This window comes from Pongo pygmaeus, chromosome 4, assembly GCF_028885625.2.
Source record: "Pongo pygmaeus isolate AG05252 chromosome 4, NHGRI_mPonPyg2-v2.0_pri, whole genome shotgun sequence".
NCBI classification, from domain to species: Eukaryota; Metazoa; Chordata; class Mammalia; order Primates; family Hominidae; genus Pongo; species Pongo pygmaeus.
In genome coordinates this window covers 119,494,905-119,513,060 of record NC_072377.2, presented here as the reverse complement: position 1 = coordinate 119,513,060, position 18,156 = coordinate 119,494,905, and the positions used below count along the sequence as shown (strand labels likewise).

General features: G+C 35.2%; 1 protein-coding gene across 2 annotated transcripts in view; it reads left to right on the top strand.

Moving 5' to 3' along the window:
• The window catches only part of PGGT1B (protein geranylgeranyltransferase type I subunit beta), a 57,458-nt gene that overhangs the window by 25,809 nt on the left and 13,493 nt on the right, over positions 1-18,156 (top strand). For both annotated transcript variants that reach the window (XM_054488202.2, XM_054488204.2), the window contains exons 4-7: positions 572-723; positions 2,060-2,192; positions 7,516-7,561; positions 16,563-16,747. In XM_054488202.2, the coding sequence (XP_054344177.1) occupies positions 572-723; positions 2,060-2,192; positions 7,516-7,561; positions 16,563-16,747 (516 nt within the window). The remainder of the gene's footprint in view (positions 1-571; positions 724-2,059; positions 2,193-7,515; positions 7,562-16,562; positions 16,748-18,156) is intronic.

The following is an 18,156-nucleotide window of genomic DNA, read 5'->3' as shown; positions in this document are numbered from 1 at the left end:
GTTTTAGAAATCTTTTTTTCTGGAAGGCTGTATGCTTTTCTGACTTTATAAGACTTAAATTATAAGTGATAGCGTTGATTAAGTATGAAGTTTAAATAATTTAGCCAGGCATGGTGGTTTGTGCCTGTTGTAGTCCCAGCTACTCTGGAGGCTGAGGCAGGAGAATCACTTGAGCCCAGCAGTTGGAGACTGCAGTGAGCTATGATTGCACCACTGCACTCCAGCCTGGGTGACAGATAAGACCCTGTTAATAAAAAAAAAAAAAAAAAAAAAAAAAAAAAAAAAAAATTCCAAAAAAATAAGTAATAAATAATTTGGTTTACCTGAATATCATAACTACTTCCATAATGCCTGAGGTATCAAAGAATTTAAAAATTAACTAGCCTGTGCCATCATATTCATGTTGAGACATACATAAAATGGAGATTTGTTTTTCTCAATAAGATATCTATACAAATCAGTATAAGCCACATTTAATTTTACTATTTACTAAAACCTTATGTTAGATTTCTTAATGAAATAAGTTTTCATTTCACTTCATTAATTAGTACTATATTAATTTTATATTTAGGCTCCTGGAACAGCTCATCCTTATGATAGTGGCCACATTGCAATGACCTACACTGGCCTCTCATGCTTAGTTATTCTTGGAGACGACTTAAGCCGAGTAAATAAAGAAGCTTGCTTAGCAGGCTTGAGAGCCCTTCAGCTGGAAGATGGGAGGTATGAGTGATTCTTTGTTACTTTTTTTGTAATAAACAAAAATATTTTGGAACTAAGAAATGGATACAATACTATACTAGATCTTTAGAGGATCATACTCTATTACAACCCCACCTAAAGCTTACAAGGTACATAATTAAGTGCATAATCAAAAAAGTGACCCAAGATTTCCTCTGTGAGTGAAAATAATAGTAATTACAATAGCCAAACACCTTTCTCATCCTTCTTAACAACAATGGGTACATAAATAAATGGTTGAATAATTTCAGGATTGGAATCTAATTTATGTTCTAGATGAAAAATTGGTATTTTGAAGTACGTATATATTTAGTCTGAACCTCAGTTCCTTGCTTTATGCTGATTAGGGAAGAAAGGGGTGAAAAATGAATATTATATTCCAGGGTAGGTAGTTTCCATGACATTTTTAAAGGATAGAAAAAGGAGTTCGTATGTTCATTAATATTTGGTGATTCACATGGTGTGTCTAAAGATGAATCTTCCTGGAGCTTTAAGGTAGAAAAAAATTTTTAAGTCTGAGAAGGGATAAAGCAATAGTGAAAAGGTTAAGGAAAAGACTGCAAACAAATCCTGCTGTGCTGTTAACTCTTTGCGCTCCATCTACTAATAGCTCTATTTTCCTGTCAGTGTTTTCAAAACACTGCTCTTGATGAGGGAAAAATAAATGTAGACAAGTAGAATAAATTGACATTAATTGGAAATGCTATGAAACTAAATATTTACTTCAACCAGTACATATATGACTTATGTCTCAATATTTCAGTGTAGTCTTTGATTATTGCTTCCTTATTCTTGTTTACAAATACATACATAACATAGATTGCTGCCTCTCTACAACTAATACGTAAAATTAAAATACAATATGATCAATCGATTAAATGGTTATCTGTGTATACATTTAGAAGGAATTTCACATAGAAAAACTTGGGCTTGGAAATTTCTTACTACCCACTAGGTCTCAGGTTTTACCTTTTATTTTTTCTGCCATTCTCAAGCCAGTGTACTGCAGCTGTCCCTGGCTAGGATCAAGTAAGCTTATGCTGAGTAAGCATCTGGGAGGGAGTAACATGGTAGTGTGTAAAACCACCAAGAAGTGAAAAGTTTGTAGTAGAATGATGATTTAGAGAAAGTTTTATATTATTCAAGTTAGTAGTCTTATTTTTTATTGAATAATAAAAGTAGAATATTGAATAATAAAAGTAGAATAATCAACAGATTTTTCTGTGAATAAAGACACACAGGAGATGTTTCTAACCCCCATGCAAAAAAATCAGAGTCCAGTGTTAATAGAAAATCATATTGTTGTTATTATTTTCAGTTTTTGTGCAGTACCTGAAGGCAGTGAAAATGACATGCGATTTGTGTACTGTGCTTCCTGTATTTGCTATATGCTCAACAACTGGTCAGGCATGGATATGAAAAAAGCCATCACCTATATTAGGAGAAGTATGGTGAGTTCTGTTGATAAAATTGACTATTTAGGTTGTTTTTGCTGGTACATGAGGGCTGTATTATAGTGTATGTCTCATCTCTTCCACCAACAATTTGTAAATAAGAGCATTAAGATTGCTTTTTAGGTAAATTGTGTATCAGAACACAATAAAGAAATAATCTTAAAGTGCAGATTGACTCCTTGGCCATTAAAATTTAATATGATTTTATTTAAAGAAGCAGTATCTTTATAAGAAAGGGATTGGTCACCTTAAAAGAAAAAGAAGTAAAATCTGAAAGTCAAATATTGACAGCCTGTTCTAGCAGGAGTTAGTAGAGAGTCCTGACAAGCAAACTGGAAGATTATGTTATCTTTGGTGAGACTATTTCTCTAATCTTTTTATTGGCATTAGTAAGGAAAGCTTAGTCTTAGCCAGAACTATCCTTTGCTCTACTGTGTCATCTCTGTATAAAAGGAGAAATAAAACTACTGCTTCCCAGGTTTATTATTTCCCAAATATGAAGTTTTACATTTTATAGATTATTTTGAGGCTGTTAGAATATTTTAGGCTGTTAATTCAACTTTTCATAGGCAATATTTCACAATGAAAATGTCTGTGAGTTCCTAAGAAGAATGGAGTTGCATTTAAGTGAGTGTGTAACTGTGGATCAGATTTTTGTAGAATCTACAACAGCACAAATTTTAAAAAGCCTCTGGATACAGAAAGAAGAGACCATTAAAGGAGTTTTAAGAGGAAAAGAGATTTATGTTTGATAGGAGGGTGGGTGATAAGAATTTTTGGTATGAATAGTACAGAAGTAATACTGTCTTCTCAGTGCACTGTATTTGGAGATGCAGCAAGTTGATATGCCCTATGTCTGCTCACTTGATTAAGGTGGCATATGCCAGAGTTTTCTCTGTAAAGTTAGTGCTTTTCCCTTTGTAATTACTGAATATCTTGTGGTGAGATACCTGGAGACTGTAAATATTCAGTGAGTCCCTAATCAAATTTTTATCCAATAGTGTTGTTAGTATGCATTGATGATTTTCCAGCTCTAGCATCCTTCCTATAAATATCAGTTAAAATTCTACTGTTTGAAAAAAACTTTCTCTCTGCATTTATTTATTTACTTATACTTACTTATTTATATCTCTATGGACTTCAGTTTCTTATTTTATTCAATGGGTTGTAATCTGTTACTGTCATTATTTTGATGCTCAGATCGTCCCAGATTAGGCCTATGGAACCCCTTTTAGTAGGCTCTGTGCCCTTTTGACATGTTACCCTCATTCTTTGAAGACCTCCTTGCTTTCTGGCACAAGATATTCCAGGTTTATCTTCTACTTTTCCATCCTCAGCTCTGGAATCAGTCATTTCTTTGAGGAGCCTTGGTTATTCTTGTTGGAGGATAGGGTTTAGAAACTAGAATCTGGGTGCTAAGTATGCTCATTGGTATTGCGATGTCATTACTTCTAGGCCTTTTCTCAGGCAGAGATAGGAAATGTATCTGTACATAGGCATCCCCTTACAGACACACAGAATCTGTCTGTCTGTATCTATTTATATATCTATATATTAAAATCATGAATCTATCGTGATGCCTCAAATTTCAGTCTTAACACCACAGGGCTCATTTTAACTTTCGTCCTTTCATTTGTGACTCCATTTCTGATAGTGACAAGCAATCCTGGCTCCTATTACCCAGAATACATTGGTTCTTTTTGTTTTGAGTCTGAGGGCATATAGTCAGAATACCATATTTAAGAAGTACTCCAGTTACTTATTTTATTTCCCCACTTTAATATGGTTATGTTGTCTGTTTGAAGTACAGTTAGGTTATTTGTTTCTCTTTGAATTCCATTTTAGGCTTTTCCTTCACTTAGCTCTCTCCTGCCCACAACTTTGTTGAGTTTATTTATTTACTTAATATGTGAAAAACTAATTTGGTTCTTAAGGTCAGAACTATACAAAAAGATATATACAGAGAAGTGTGACTCCTTGCCCCTCACCCTCCCTGTCTTCCACCCTCTTCTTAACTCCCGTACTTAACATCTTGTTCCCTGTCACCCTGTAGGTAACTATTCTCATTAGTTTTCAGTTTATCTTTGTTACATTTCTTATTGATGAGAAGATATGGATATTTTTAATGCTTTTCCTTTCTTCATAAGGTAGCATACCATACTCTTTTTTTTTGCTGTTTGGTTTTTTCACTTAACAATATAGCTTGGGAGAAAAAAAAAAAAATCAATACAATGTGAAAATTACTCCTTATCAGTTCAGAGAGATTTTTCTCTTTTTCTTATAGTTTCCTATTATATTACTCCACTGTGTGGATGTGTGGATGTACCATGGTTTTTTTCAGCTATTCTACATTTAGAACATATATTTTGCAATTACAAATAATGCTGTAATTAATAACTTTCTGCATATATATTTATATATTGTTATAGATACATCTTCAGGGTAAATTTTTGGTAGTGGAATTGCTTGATCAAAAGGTAAATGCTTATGTAATTTTATTAGAGATTGCCCATTTTCTCTCCATAAAGGATAGACCAGTTTGTTTTCCTACCAATATAGGAGAGTGCCTGTTTTCACATAGCCTCACCAATAAAAAGTGTTATACTTTTTTTGTTTTTACCTTTTTTTCTGGTAGTCGAAAAGTGATATTTCAGTATATTTTTAATTTTGCTCCCCTCCTCTCATGATTTTTCATTTTATTATTTCTTTTACTATGAGTGTAATTGACCATTTTCTTAACTCTAGGGCCATACAAATCCAGACTGCAGGCCAGAGTTAGCCTTTGGGCCATTGCTGACCCCTAGTTCTAGTCCATTATTTTGCATTTGCTTTTTTTTTTCCTTCTTTTTTTTCTTTTTAGGAATTCCATTGTAGTGTCTGTTCTTTTTTTTTGCCTGACCTTCTTTTCAGCCACTTTCTCTTTGACCTTTTAGACTTATTTATCTCATTTTTATTCTCTTGGATGTTTTCTCCTTTTTTCAGTGTCCCTTGTATTTTCATTTGAGATTATTCTTCCTCAGTCATCCTGTAATTTAAAATTTATTTCTTATTTTGTCTTTTTCTTGTATTTCTTTTCTAACACTATTTCTCTTTTTATTTCTATTGTTTGTTCATCTGTTTTTAACTTTTAATTTCCTTTTTTATTTTCAAATGCTTGTTTGAGGATATGTATTTGACTGTGGAGTGCTACATTACAGTTTTCTTCTGATTCATGCCTATTTCTTGGGAGTAGAGGCAGATTTTCATATACTTAGGTGTTTGCGTTTCATTTGCTGTATTTTCATCTCAGAGTTACTTTGTATGTTAGTAATTTTTTTTTTTCTGGTAAGAATTCCTAGTTTAAGATTGTTCCCTTCATTGTAATTAAGTATGCTTTCTTTAATGGATGGCTTTTTTTTGTAGCTGGGGTTGTTCTATGATTTTTCTGGTAGGAAAAAGGTTCTCTCTTGTTTCCCAGGTATCTAAATTTTGCTTTTCTGAGCTTTCCTTTATCACCTGATTTTCAAAGGGCTTCTCCCTCGTTTTTTAACTTTCTTTACCAAAATTTTTACTCTTTGAGCCCTGCCACCTTGACTTGCACATTCTTTTAAGTGCCTTTCATATAGCCAGTGCAGTTTTTACCAGGCCTCTTTCTGAACAGGCCGTCCTCATTTTGCATAATAGTGCCATACTATAATGATAACCACACAAGCTGAAATCATACAAGGTGATTTTAATCATCAATGGGAAAAATTATGATTGTTTTGTGACCTTTAAAATTTTTGCCAAAACATTGAAAACTGTTCCTGTCAGTTGTAAATGTATGATGTTTTCAATAGTAAAATCAGTATATGGTATACTATAATTTAAAACATTAGAAATATTGAGAATATTGCCTTCTTCTCATTATATAAGTTATAAGATGGAGTATTTTTTCTGTGTCTTGCTAAATGACCACGATCAGTTTCTGTCAGCTTCCAACGTTGTGTTTTGTGTTTTCAGTGTTGTGAAATCTCTGAGAATTCCTTTTATGTGAAGTTTTTTTGCCCATAGCAGTTCCCTAGAACATCTTCATCTTTTTTTATCATAAGCTCTTCCCTTGCTTATAGATGTTTCACCTTCACTTTGTTCTTCTGATGGTATATCTAGAGTCTCAAACAGCAATATTATCAACATTCCCGTAATAGCTATTTCTTCTATAACTCTAATTTTAAGTTCATACCCAGTGTTAATTCTTTTTATTTTTTTACTGCACTTTCATCTTTGTTGGCCAAGCCCCTCTTTCTGTTATGCCTTTTAATAAAACATCATGTGGGTTTATCACTGAGAGACAAAGAGCACAACCACAGTATGCTGTGTGTGAACTGAATAACATGAGCAATGACCAATTCCTAACAGATTGAAAAAGGTGGTATGATTGATCACTGATCACGATGCACATCTGTTATTTATGTATTGATTTGCAGAGTGAAGAGCCAGCAACGGAGTTTTGTACTTTTTGCAATTATGGTTAATACGCTGCTGTGGTTACTGAAGTTTGTTGTGTTACTTAGCTAAACCATGGCAACTGGAATGTGTGCATAAGAGAACTGTGCAAAGTGAGAACTGCCTGTATTTCTCATATTTAGGGTGGACTTTCTCTTTTAGGCAGTGATTTTAGATCAGTCTCAGAACTACTGTTAGCTCCCCTCCTCTCATGATTTTTCATAAATCACCCTTGCTGTCTGCAAAGGTGTGTAGAGTTGCAATAGACGGCTTGCTGGGATTTGATGTTTCTTTTTCTGTAGACAGGTAATCTGAAGCTTGAGTGTGTATTCTTGCTTTACTAAGGTTTGAGATTTCAAAGTTTTATTGTTCTTCTTCTGTTTTGATTTTGGAGTGTATGTGGGGAGATTCAAATGATGGTACTCAATAATGGCTACCATTATTCTCAATGACCCCAGACTGCCTCAGAATAGGCTTGTTTAATGTTTATAATGTTCTATCAGTATGAAATCCTTACATTTTTCTCCAACTCATGTATACTTGCAATGGGAAAGGAGTAAGGTTTGGAGCTTTTATTGAGTAGAGATTGAATATGTAGATAACTTAAAACAATCTGTTCTCAGAATGTGCCTAGTGTATGCATTTAGTGATTTGGCTTGGTGAATAAGAAGAGAAAATCAGGTATTTGAAAGTGCCTAATTCTACTTCTCCATGGGGAAAAACGCATATTTTGGAAGATATAAAGGAGAAATAAAATTAGAAGAGACCAAAAAAACTTAGTGCAATGGCAACTTATTTATTCATTTATTATTATTATTATTTCCCTGTTAAACTGAACAATGTTTTTCTTTTTCAGTCCTATGACAATGGACTGGCACAGGGAGCTGGACTTGAATCTCATGGTAAGACATCTTAAATAAGTGAACATGTAGTTTCTTTTGTTCTCTTAGACAACATCTTAGTGTCTTCAGTATGGAGAACCTCAGAAGTTTTTCTCAACCCTTGGTGCAGCATAATTTTCTTCTTTGTCACTTTCCTGATTCTCTTTTGACACCATTTTGTCTATTTGAAGCCTCTTTGGTCAGTAATCATTCAGATATTATTCAGGCTGGGATGTTCATATGATGTTTTCTAGTAATCTATTGAAGTGTTATCTGCATGAAAATATCTTGGGATTGTTTCTTACTCTATTGTTAGAAAACAACAGGTTTTCTTTGGCATAACTCTAAAAGGCTAGACCAAATAAAGAATATTAAATATGAATGAACGAGTTCATGAAGAAATGAACATTTTTATTTACCTTCCTTAATAAAATTATTATTAGTAATGGTTGTAAAACATTTTGCTGCTTAGCTTATATTCAGTGCAAACATTAATACAGTCTTTTCTTTCATGTTTTTTTCCACTTTGGCAGAACTAGAAAAATGATGTGATAGTCACTAAGTTTGTCAGCACATCAATAGCCTGAATTCTCTCAAGTTGAAATTTCCATTTGGAAATAAATAAGCTTCCATTCTTCTTTTCTAAAAAGAAAGAGGCCAGGTCATGGAGCCTCTCTGAGTGAACTTCAGTTTCTTCCTCATCACAGCAGTTTTCCATATAATTATTTGTTATCTCCATCCCTTTGCTAGCATAATGTAGCAGAAAGAACAGATCAGTGTTCTTGTTTCAGCCCTGACACCAACTGAGTGACCTTGGCTCCTCACGTAATTTCTCGGAGGGTTTCCACATCAACAGAGTAGAAAGAATTGCATCTTTCTTTACGATTGTTGTTAGTATTATAAGAGATATGGGGGAAAGTGGTTTGTAAATCATAAACCTATATAAAAAGATATTTCTAACAAATATTCCTTAACCCCATAGCCTTGTATATACTCTGGGATTTTGTCCTATCAAGTATTTCCTCCTCTTCTCACCTCTTCACTCCCTTCTTCAATTTAGGTAGTTGTAGAGTATGTAGGGGTATATAGAACACTGTCCTGGAGTTTGCTCTGAAGCCATACTATAATTATGACACCGTAGTTTTTGTGTGTGCCTGAGTCTCTGTGAGATGGAGGGTGGGAGGAGCTGGCAATAACAATTATGTTACTAGCCATTGCCACATGATCAAGAGGGATATAGTTATAGTTGTACAAAGAGGAAATCTGGTGGCTCTAAGAATTTCTGAGAAGACAGGATCTGGTGTTTACTATTGTAGGTGGTATTAATGTACACTCTGGCTAAGGAGTCACCTCACCTGTGAGACAGCTGATATTATTTCCAAGACATTGGGATTATATTCTCTGGAATATGAAACAGAGGGGCTGCCCAAACATGACACTGTCTAATGGGTCCTGTCAGGAAAAAATCTTCCTGAGTTATACAAGCCATGATTTTGAATTGGTATGGCTTGAGTAGGCTGTACCCATTAGGATCATCAGTGATGGGCTATAGTTCATGCCCAAAGCGTATATCTTCCTTCTATCTGTAAATTTGGCTTGGTAGGTTTTAGGCCTAAAGCCCTAGAGGAAGGCCTTTTAATCATAGTGTCACAGTGTATTTGTATATCTTAAATAGGTTATTATACCAAAGTATAGCCCCTTCAGCCTTTGGAACAACCAAGCAGGACCTGGGTATCTGGAGTCCCTGGTAAGGTTGTTTCTCGCCAGGAGCATTTTCCTCAGTATTACAGTATGGCCTACAAATACCAAATATTATAATTTTCTTTGTGTGCTATGAGGTTAGATAGGCTGGGAAGTACTACCCTAAAGGATTTTGGTTTAATTTTCTTTCCCCTTCTCATCACTATCTATACTAGCAAGTGAAACCTCTTTCTAAAAAGTAGTCCTGCAATTTGGCAACCCATCAAGTCATTGTGTTCTCTCTTTTTCTTTTTTATTGTTACTGTCTTTGGAAAAGTGGTCCAAATGTACTATTCACCTTTCTTCACAAATGACTTGTTCTGTAATTCTCTGTGTAAGCCTTCAGCAACTTAGGAAGTTTGTCTTTGAAAGTTATGAGTGATCTGTATTTCAAATCCAATATCTTTTTCTCATTCCTCATCTTATATTTATTGAAGCATTTGAGCTATTAACCTCCCCACTTCTTTCTTAAAATGTCACTTTCCACTTGTCCTACTTCCTCATGAATTACTTCTGGTTCCTTCACCATCTTTGTTTCTTCCTGTCACTTCTTTACCTCAGTTCAGCTTTCTTTTCTTTGAATAGTTCTTTCTAAATCTCAAGGCTTTTGTACATGCTGTTCCTTGTACATAGAATCTTCCTCCATCATCCTCCACCCCCAGCGTACACCTGGTTTTCTTTCACATCCTTCAGATCTTGGTTCAAGCTCCTGATTTAAAATCGCAAACCACCCAGATACACATGCAATATTTATAATAGAATTGCAAACCAACTACACATACACATTCCATTCTCTAACCCCCTTTCTAGATTTATCTTTCTCCGTATCACTTACTATTTTATAAACGACCTATGTTTTATCTATTTGTTTATTGTCTGCTTCTTCTCACTTAAACCTCATGAGAACAGAGATTTTTGCCTATGTTACACACTGATGTATCCTCTACACCTGTAACATGCTTGGCACATAATTGAACAAACTAACAGATGGTTCTTTATTAATTATCTCTGTGTTAATGGCACCCAAAACCGTGTTTCCCAATCTGTGCTGTTACTTCTGTGCTGCATAGCCCCCTTTCCATTTGCTTGCGAGGCATCTTTCTCGATATGACTTCAGTATCTCAAACTGCATATTTTTAAAACCGTCATTCTCCTCTTCAGCCTGTTGTTGCTATTCAGAAATAACGTAGATTTATTGATTTTAAAAAAAATTTTTTTTGGCCTGGGGGAAGCCAGCAATCTGGAATTTTCAGTTTAATTTTAATCTCCTTTTCTGCTTTTGTTTTTAATTTGCCAGTTACACCAGTTGTCCTCCATAAATTAGCAACTTATAATCCCTGATCTACAGACTAAGGGGAAAATAATGTATTTATTAACCAGCTGCTGTGTGCCCACTACCATCTGATACTTTACATACAGTCTCATTGAATCCCCATATCAACCCTCTGAGAATAGACATTTTTGTTTTGGTCAGAACTCAGAGAGGTAAAACCACTATGAGTATTAAAGAATAAAGGCTGTAATAGAAATATGATTTTATACACAATTGTGGAAGAAGATGGAGAAGAACCTAAAAGGGGTAGTTGGAGAGTCAGGGAAAATCACTGACAAGCCTCCTGAAGCAGTGGCACAGGTGGACAAGTCAGGCCATGCAGGGAAATCTAGAAAGCCAGACACAGTCACCTGCCAGATTGTGACTGTGGTGGATAAGTCTGTGAAGGGCTGGTGCTCCTGCATCTGTATGTGGGCCTGACATAACCAGGGCAAGAGTAAGAAGAATTTGGATGCCAAGTTTATGGGAGAATGAGGGCAAGCTGGACTCTACCAGCATCACTGCCTTTGTTGCTTACCTCCTCTAACCATAACCAGGGTAATGAGTGCTATTTGACTTCCACCTTACAAGTGTCACACAGATTTCTCTAACTTTTGGCCATACAGGGAAGTGGGTCCTGGGGAACAGAATTCTAGCTTAGCCAAGTTGACACAGTACAAAACCACAATAATTATTGTTATTTCACTCAGAGAAGTCACTTGCTTAGTAGGCTTACATATCAGGTAAGTGTCATAACCAACTTTAAAACCCTGTGCTTGCTCAGTAATCTCATTCTGCCTACATTTAAGTCCCTTAGCTTATTCCTCTGTAATTTGATTCCAGTCTAGCTTTGTAGACCCACATCTGAGTGACCCCTTCCATGCGCTCTAGGTTGTAAGAAAACATACTCTCCAAACATTTGTACGTGGCTTTTCACCTCTGGACGTTGCTAATATTCCTTTTCCTTTGCTTGAAATGCTTCCTTTCCACCTGCTTCTGCTTGTTTCTCTTTTCATAACCGTCAGAGTTTAATCTATCTTTCTATACCTGTTTCCATGGGTTCAAATGTCACCTTCTCTATAAAACATTTCTTCATCTTTTGTCCCCCTTAGTTCTGAGCAATATTTCCCTTTTCTGTATTCCCATAATACTTCATTCATGCCATTTTTATGGTAGTTACCTCTGTTTATCTTTGCTGGATTGTAGTTACCTCTGTTTATCTTTGCTGGATTGTAAGCTGGTCATATATGTCTTATTCCATATGCCTTTGTACAATGTACTATTTGATGAATTAGTTGTCCTGTATTCCACTTTGCATCTCTTGCTTGGAAAGTTGAATTTGGAATGTGTACTTCTGTTAGTTTGTTATTAATTTAGTTTCTTCATGTGCCTTTCTCATTCCCCAATTTAAATATTATTTAATATATGTATATATTTTAATTCAACTACTCTTCTCCAGCTGTTGCTTAGCTTGGAGCCCATTTTTCATGAAAACTAAACAGACATATTTTATCCTTTTAGGCTGTGATCATCAAATGTAGTGATTCACTTTATCCCCATGATTCCCTTGAGATAGTACATGTTGAGTATCCCTTATCCAAAATACTTGGGTCCAGAAGTGTTTTGGATTATGGAATATTTGCATTATACTTACCAATTAAGCTTCCCTAATCTAGAAATCAGAAATTTGAAATGTTCCAGTGGACATTTCCTTTGAGTGTCATGCAGGCGCTCAAAAAGTTTCGGATTTGGGAGCATTTCAGATTTCAGAAGTTTGGATTAGGGATACTCATCTTGTACAGTTTTAGGGTAAAATGTTCCTTTTGTTTTGGAAGAATTGAATTTTCCTGCCTTGTTAGAGATAAAACTATTCTCGCTGCCCCCACCGCCACCCCCGCCAACTCAGGATTCATAATGCAGAAGTTCAGATAAATTAATTTGGTTCCATGATTCTTTTAAAATATCTCTACTTCTTAATTATAAAGATAAATGTTAAATCTAAATATTCAACTCCCTTGAATTTACTTCACTTGGCCGGGCATGGTGGCTCTGCCTGTAATCCCAACACTTTGGGAGGCCGATGTGGGTGGATCACTTGAGGTCAGGAGTTCAGGACCAGCCTGGCCAACATGATGAAACCCCATCTCTGCTAAAAATACAAAAAAAATTAGCCAAACGTGGTGGCACACACCTGTAATCCTAGCTACTCGGGAGGCAGAGGCACAAGAATTGTTTGAACCCAGGAGGCGGAGGTTGCAGTGAGCCGAGATCACACCACTGCACTCCAAGCTGGGTGGCAGAGCAAGACTGTCTCAAAAAAAAAAAAAAAAAAATGTTTACTTCACCTTTTTAATATGGTGTTTAATTGTAAAATGATGTACTTATTTATGTGCCTATTAACTTAGTTTTCTATTTTAGCTATATGATTGTTGACTACCTTAAATTTCAGAGGACATGGATTCTTTCTGATAACTTGGTACGTACAAGTACTAAGAGAATCTCTAAAACGGAGCTGGAAAACCTGTGGGAGCAAAATAAGTTATAACTATTACACTGTTAAAATATAAGTAGATCATAACATAACAGAGCTGAAGTCAGGAACACCTCCTTTACCCTGCACTTGGAAGAATTGGGGTAGGTTAAGAGAGAGTCTCTATGGTCCCTTTCATCTGTGATGTTTTATGACTGAGGTATTCTGCATATGCTAATTCTCCATATAACTGAAGCACATCACGTAGGTGGCAAACTTTTAACCATTTCAGATGAAAATCTTTCTTTTTCTTTTATTTGTGTTTGCCTTAATATTCTTACTATTATCCTTAAAGTTTTGTTCACACTGCATCTTCAACTAAGGCATAATGAGCACAGTTTCACCTTCTCTTGATGAATTCAAATCATAATAAAGAACAATTCTAGTATTGTACTTTTAATATAATGATATAGTATTCTTGAAATATTTTGAAGTGTGTATAGATCATTGATCTAACCCCATTTAGCCCCAAAAAGATATTCCATTTTAGTTGTTGTGCCTGTTTTTAAATAGAATTTTGTAATCTACTTATTATCAAGATGTCACTTTTCTTTTCTTCTTGTTTTTATGTCTGCCTTTAACACTCTTCCAACATACTACTACTTTTTTTTTTTTTTGAGACATAGTCTCGCTCTGTGGCCCAGGCTGGGGTGCAGTCAAGCGATCCTCCTACTTCCACCTTCCGAGTTGCTAGGACCACAGGTGCACACCACCATGCCTGGCCAATTTTTAAAATATTTTTTTGTAGAGACAGGGTCTCCTTATGTTGCCCAGGCTGGTCTCGAACTCCTGAGCTCAAACAGTTCTCTCACTTTGGCCTCCCAAAATGGTGGGATTATAGGCATGAGCCACCATGCCCAGCCTAACATAGTTTTTATACAGGGTTTTATAACTAGTTTTTTAGAGATTTGTGTAAACAAGAGACTTTAGGAGCAATAGGCTTACCTGTTGGTAAATGAATGTTAAAGCATAGACTTTGTAAATGTTTCTGGCAACCCAGAGTCCAAACTTACTTCTGGAGTTACTATTTTCAAAATCTAGTAGTTTGGACAAAGTGAAGAGCGTTTTTTCTTTGAGTTGTGCCAGTTTGCATTAAGTAATCCTAATAAGTAGTTTGAAGAGTAATCCTTAATTGCCTCTTTTTACTTTTCGGGAGTTTGAAAGGTTATTTACTGTCTATTAGAGACTTTATATTTAATGATGTAATAAAACTTGAAGTCATGGCTTGGTTATCATGAAAGAAAAATTGAAACTAGTGAGTCATTTGAAAAGGAAATAAGATTACTAGTTGCTTAATAGAAATTATTTTAAAAGGTTGTAATAATTTTTTTTTAGCTTTTCTTTTGATTCACTCAAGACTAACATAGATGTTCCAACTAATTCTGAAGATTAAATAGTTCTTAACTGACAGTAACACTTCTAATATGATAGCTACCTTGAGTTTTCTAGAGGGAATGCTCACCTTTCCTTTGCCAGAGAATACATTCAAGATTTGTAACACCAAAAGGAAAGTTAAGGCATGAGATATATTAGGAACAAGACATTTAAATTGCTGAAATTAATAAAAATCACTAGGTGAAGTCATAATAAATTGCAAGTATGAGTATTTTCAAATTGTTTGGAGTTGACAACAAATAGTGCCAGTAAAAACTGTTGTTTCTTTTCTTATATGGAAAAATAGTGACTTTTCATTTCACAAAGGAAAGTACCTTTGTGAGTGTATTAGTTTTCTATCGCTGCCATAATATTTTAGCACAAATATAGGGGCATAAAGCAACACAAATTTATTCTCTCCATTTCCGGCCAGAGCTGTACATCTGTGACTAAGTGTGAACCGAGACTTACAGGGCTAAAATCAAGATGTCAACAGGGCTGGCTCCTTTTGCCAACAGTGTCTCCAGAGGAGAATCTGTCCCTTGACTCTTTCCAGCTTCTAGTGGCTGCTGGCATTCCTTGCCTTTGGCTACAACACTCAAATCTCTGGCACCATAGTTGCATTGCCACCTCCTCTCTGTTAGTCTCATCTCCTTCTCTCCTCTTATAATGGCACTTGTGAGTACAATTAGGGCCCCATCCAGATAATACTGAATAATCTCCGCATTTCAAGATCATTTAACTTAATCACATTTGCAAAGCCTCTTTCTCCATATAAAGTAACATTCATGGGTTCCAGGGATTAGGACTTAAGTATTGGGGAGGCATTATTCAGCCTACGCAGTGGGTATGGATACGTTTTGAAGTAATGCTGTGCATCTGCTTTCATATTTGTTTTCCCTCTTTCCTACCGCACCCACCCCCAACCATTCTTTTCTTCCTTAAAATTCTTTTTTTTTTTATACTGTAAGTTCTAGGGTACATGTGCACAACGTGCAGGTTTGTTACATATGTATACATGTGCCATGTTGGTGTGCTGCACCCATTAACTCATCATTTACATTAGGTATTTCTCCTAATGCTATCCCTCCCTGCTGCCCCCACCCCACAACAGGCCCCTGTGTGTGATGTTCCCCACCCTGTGTCCAGGTGTTCTCATTGTTCAATTCCCACCTATGAGTGAGAACATGCGGTGTTTGGTTTTCTGTCCTTGCGATAGTGTGCTCAGAATGATGGTTTCCAGCTTCATCCATGTCCCTACAAAGGATGTGAACTCATCCGTTTTTATGGCTACATAGTATTCCATGGTGTGTGCATTTTCTTAATCCAGTCTATCATTGATGGATGTTTGGGTTGGTTCCAAGTCTTTGCTATTGTGAATAGTGCCACAATAAACATACGTGTACATGTGTCTTTATAGCAGCATGATTTATAATCCTTTGGGTATATACCCAGTAATGGGATCGCTGGGTCAAATGGTATTTCTAGTTCTAGATCCTTGAAAAATCGCCACACTGTCTTCCACAATGGTTGAACTAGTAAATAGGAACACCTTTACACTGTTGGTGGGACTGTAAACTACTTCCTTAAAATTCTTAAGCTGACTAGTTGTAATATCTGTATATCAGCTTCTGACTTGTTTATGTTATTTGTGAAAACTTGTTTGTAGCTTAGGGTTGATGGAGCCTCAATTCATAAGCAATATACTGTCTTTAAGGGACTTAAAAATCAGTCTCAGGTGGTTGGGTCCTGGACAGGGAGTTAGCAGTCCCGGACTTTAGTTCCAAATCTGCCGTTAACCATGTAATTTTAAACAAGTTCCTTAATCTTGTTCCAAGTCTTACTTTTTTTCATAAGTAAAATGTTTCTTATAGCTTTATATTCTCTGTTTTATCAAATATTGAGGACTTGTGTTTAGTGGTTATTTTAAAATCTCATCTTTTAAATTTAAATTTATTTCACTATTTTGTAGAATTATATAACCACTTTTTCCCCTTGAACATTTTGTACTATTTTCATAAGCATCTAATTTGAAGTTTAAAACGTTGTGTGGTTTTGATTAACAGGAGGATCAACTTTTTGTGGCATTGCCTCACTATGTCTGATGGGTAAACTAGAAGAAGTTTTTTCAGAAAAAGAATTGAACAGGATAAAGAGGTGGTGTATAATGAGGCAACAAAATGGTTATCATGGAAGACCTAATAAGCCTGTAGACACCTGTTATTCTTTTTGGGTGGGAGCAACTCTAAAGGTAAGAGAAATAATAAAAAATGATAAACCTATATTCTGTGTTCATATAAATTGTGCTAAAAAGGTTTGATCTTTGTAATGTATATTAAATATTGTTAGGTTTAGGCTACTGGATTTTCTCTTTTGCTGTGCCAAAGCTAGTCTCTGTATGGTTTTTCCATAGAATTCAGTGATCTCTTATGCTGCTTGAAAATTTTCATTCTTAGAAAACTCAAGTAGCCCAGAACTTGAGTTTTATGCCTACTTAAACCTTACATAGAACATATTAAATACTTACTTTCTTGTGGGTATAAGGTAATAAAAAACTTGGAACTGACTAGTTCATATAAATCAGGGATCTGTCTGAAAATGATACCAGTAAAGATTTTTTGGGAAGGTATTAATCTTAAAAGACAAACCATGGGTCATTTCTTCAAAAACCATATAAGGACTTTTTTATTATTTATTTGTTTAAACCTTCTGAAACTCATCAATTGACATGCCAGCACATTTTTTCCCATCTCTACTACCTTTTAATATACCTAATTCCATAAGGTTATTTGGTCACTAAATACACACAAGTTTTCTATGTCTTAAAGTTGCCTTTTCATCTTTAAGAATTGTTACCTTGTTCTGATATTCTGCCATCTAACAGGAGTCTGTTAGAGAAGTCCATGTTTGTCTTCTCCATAATATCCTAATTTTTTCTCTTAAAATTTATGTATAAGATTGAAAAAAATTTGGAAAAGGATGATTTAAAATGATGACAGTAGTCTCCCTGTCTCTCCTCACTTGTAGTACCATTTCTCAGGTGCATTTCAATTTTTTTTGACTGTGGGAAATTTCAAGCATATTCAAAAGCAAAGAGAAAGGCATAACAACACCCATGTGTCCATCAACCAGTCTCAACAATTATCAACCCGAAGCTACCCTTTCTTCATCCATACTCTAATTCCCTTCAATTCACTGAATTATTTTAAAGCAGATCCCATATATCATTTTTATATTCTCTGGAAATTTTTTAATATAATCTCTAAATGAAAATAACTTTTAAAAAAAACAGAACCTTAGTGTTGTTATCACATCTAAACAATTAGCCATAATTTCTTATTATCATTAAATATCCAGTGATTTCCTGTTGTATCATGTATATTTCCTATTGTATCACATCAAGAGGCATGTAATATCCAATTATCTCTCCTTTTAATCAAAGAGCTCCAGAGTTGAAAATATACATAGCACATCATACTTATCAGTTTAAACATTTGTAAGTATACAGTTCACTAGCATTAATTCCGTTTACAATGTTGTGTAATCACTACTATGCAAAACCGTTTCATTATACCCAACATAAATCCTGTATACATTAAACAATAATTCCCTATTCTTCTTTCCCCTCAGCTTGGTAACCTCTCCTCTACTCTCTGTCAC